Source organism: Fulmarus glacialis, unplaced genomic scaffold, assembly GCF_000690835.1.
Source record: "Fulmarus glacialis isolate BGI_N327 unplaced genomic scaffold, ASM69083v1 Scaffold42443, whole genome shotgun sequence".
Taxonomy (NCBI): domain Eukaryota; kingdom Metazoa; phylum Chordata; class Aves; order Procellariiformes; family Procellariidae; genus Fulmarus; species Fulmarus glacialis.
Window position 1 is genome coordinate 1 of NW_009203102.1, and position 3,215 is coordinate 3,215.

At 44.4% G+C, this 3,215-nt stretch overlaps 1 protein-coding gene across 1 annotated transcript; it reads right to left on the bottom strand.

The window, feature by feature from the left end:
• Window positions 1-799: 799 nt before the first annotated feature.
• LOC104074419 (apoptosis-inducing factor 1, mitochondrial-like) lies at window positions 800-3,015 on the bottom strand (the record flags this gene model as incomplete). The annotated part of the gene is made up of 4 exons (XM_009574520.1): window positions 800-942; window positions 1,486-1,626; window positions 1,707-1,795; window positions 2,908-3,015. Coding segments are annotated over 4 exons (481 nt in total), but the record flags the coding sequence as incomplete, so codon positions are not given.
• Between the last annotated feature and the right edge of the window lie 200 nt (window positions 3,016-3,215).

Genomic DNA, 3,215 nt, shown 5'->3' on the forward strand with positions numbered 1-3,215 from the left:
CCTGCATCTGTGTCATGGTCAGAGTATCCTGAAGAAAAACACACAATTGAAATGGATGCTTCTGTGTCCTTGTTTAAAAGTGAAGTGAGAAACTCTTCTGGGTCCAGAGTCCGTGCAGTATAGACCAAGTGTTCAGGTAAACAACAGCAAGTCATAACTATTTTTGAGGGGATTTCTCCAAGAAAAGTAAAACTCCTTTCCCCTTATTTAAACTCCTGCTAAATTTAAATTTCTGATCTTGAGCTTTTGTGTTATTTTTTGTTTGTTTGGGGGTTTTTGTGTTTTGTTTTAAAAAGAACTTCAAAAACATACAGCAAAACTGCCCATTTTCTCATTACCTCTCTCTGGAAAACAACAAACTTTCATGTATGGTCCTGGATGCAGCAATGCATTGCTACTAAAATATCAGTTCAGCTTATCAGCAAAGGTGCAACAACTGAAACCAACAGACTGTGCTGCAGAACTTTAGATAATTGTAACAGAAAAGCTGCTGCTAAGTTCAACCTGTAAATTAGCCTGCTTTGAGGAAGGGGATGCTTTTTATTGCTACTTGCTTCGCGGAATGGGACTCATTCAGGGAGAAACTGGGATCTGCAGGAAGGAAAAACATTTCAGGTAGAGCAGTGAATGCTCAAATGCCCTCCCATTGCCTGAGCTTCTGGGAACAGGAAGCTGTACAAGGTATTTGCTGAAGTAGTTTCACTACACTCAGGAAACAGAAAACTTTACAAGGTGTATCTTTTCATAGCTCCTGCAATGTGGCCAAATAAGAAATACCAAAAGAAGAAATCAACGTTACCAGAACATGGACTGATGCCAGTAGGGCTTCGCAGCTCCTGTCATGTTTTCTCCAGCTAGTCTTCCACTCACAACGGCATGATCATGGTGCTCCACACGTCTCCTACCTAGTTTGATATCATAGAAGCAGGCAGCATCCCCTGCCTTAAAAAGCATCATTCAGTGAGGACTGAACATTGACACGAAAGCTTAAATTAATGCACAAACAAAAGAGGCATTGGGAAGAGAACAAACTATGAACTGAGTTTTTCTGACAAACCCCAAACACCACCACCACCTTATCTCACTTCCCAGGTCACACAAGTCCCAATTTCTCAGCATTTTTCACCGATCTTCAGAAAAATAAGACAGCATCAGGTATGTTTTTCCAGAGGAACCAAAGTCTCGACTCCCACCAAAGGGACTCTTACGCAATACAGTAATCCGTGCTATCTTTAGGTTACCCCAACTCCTCTTACACAGCATAAATATTCAAAAACTCGCACAGTCGTTACCACAGCAACGAAGTGTGCTGTGGTGCATGAACAGACTCCATGGCTGCTGGCAGGATCTGCACTAGAATCGGTCTCATTAGTTGCTATTTTTTGCCCCATTCACCTAATGGAGGTATACCAGCCCCCATAACTCTGTGTATTCTGATTGCATCAGCATAACCAGCAGACAGAAAACTCCTCTGCACATACTCACCACCCAGATATTGGAGCGTGCCTGCAGCTCCGCATTCACCCTGAACCCTCCAAAGTCAGAGTCCACCTCCAGCCCAGCTGACTTTGCTAATTCCACATTAGGCTCCAGCCCTACTGCAGCCACAATATGATCCGTCTCCACCTGTTTGGGAATTCATAATTATTATCTTAATTCTCTCAATGCCCCTGCAAACTTTACCCTCTCCCTGCTTTTAAATTTACCTTTCGGCCATCTTTCAGTTTAATCATCAGCCGATTGCCACAGACAGAGACGGACTTGACCACAGCGTTAGGCATGACATTAACACCCTCTGGAAACAAACATAGTAAACATAACTGCTTACTCAAGGGCAGACAGATTTCAACTGAAGTAGGCATCTTTGGTGCAAACAGATGCAGGCAGAGCAGGGGCCAGGTTAGGAACCAAGAGAGAGACCACCTTGTCTTTGCTGCACGTGCCAGTACAGTTTTGAGTGAAGCATGAGGAGAAAGAAACCCAGCTAAAAAATTTGAAAGAGCTACTTAAATGACAATCTCATTGTCATTTACATGACAATGTCTCATGTGATGACATGACATGTCTACATGACAATGTACATGTCTCATATGACAAGGCACATCCAAAAGAACTCCCCAAGACAGGTTTTCAGGCACTAAGGACATTCAATTACCTATTGCTCTGTCACATCCAGCCCCACAGGTCTGACAAGGCAGCTTCCATAAACAAAAGAAAGTAACTCAGACCTGTGGGTTATCAGGCCCTGCAATCTGCAGCCCTAACTATATCCCTCCTCCCTCTATCCCCACTCCACTTAACAATGCACAGAAATATATTCTGCACTTAATAGAGCAAATGGAAAAAAGGTATCTCAGATCACATCAACTTTATCAGCTAAACACCACAGCAGCTGGCCTTACAAAGGTGTACGCATAAGGCATGGGGCTACACAACCCTTCTCTCAAAGTGACTCTAGGCTGACTGCGTTAGGCTGTCAGAAGTAAAATTATTTGAGGCTAGAGCAACTCAGAAGAGGAGAACAGGCAGTTATCATAAGACAACTTTGGTTCCAGACTACAGAGGGCGTTAAAGTAACTCGCAAGTATGGTAGCAGGGATCATTCTGTGCAGGAACAGCCAGAGGGAAAATCTCACTGGCATGAGCATACATATTTCCTTGGCTTTCCCAGAGGAACTGCTGAGACGCCAGAGATTTATGGCAGCTCGGTGCTAGCCAAGCTGCCTGAACTGCAACTTGTTCTGTTCTGCACCTGGGCCACCATGCAAGGGACCCATGACTCCTGAGACTCCACTGACAAAACAAGCAGAGAGCTGTATTTCACAAGGAAGAGCTATACAACAGCCACTGGCCTAAACACCACAGCTCTGCCACTCGCAGAGGAGGAGCACTGAAGTGCAGCTTCACCTCTTCTGACTTTCTCTGTGGTCCAGTTGCTCAGATATTCAGGCAAGATTTTGCCCATATTGCCGTTCTCTGGAAACAGCTGAATCACCTCCAGGCCTCTGGTTCGTGCTGAAAGAAAAGCAAAGAGCAGGCTTCTTACAACCCATGGATAAAGAGCAGCAGCACAGACTTCAGGACACAAGCATATGCTTTACTTTATGCAAGGAGCCTGACAGAAGTTTCCAAAACTGGGAGTTCTGGCTTCCAGATTTTCCACAGGAGTCACAAACTGACTGGCCACTGTATCACATACACCTGCAAACTCTAGG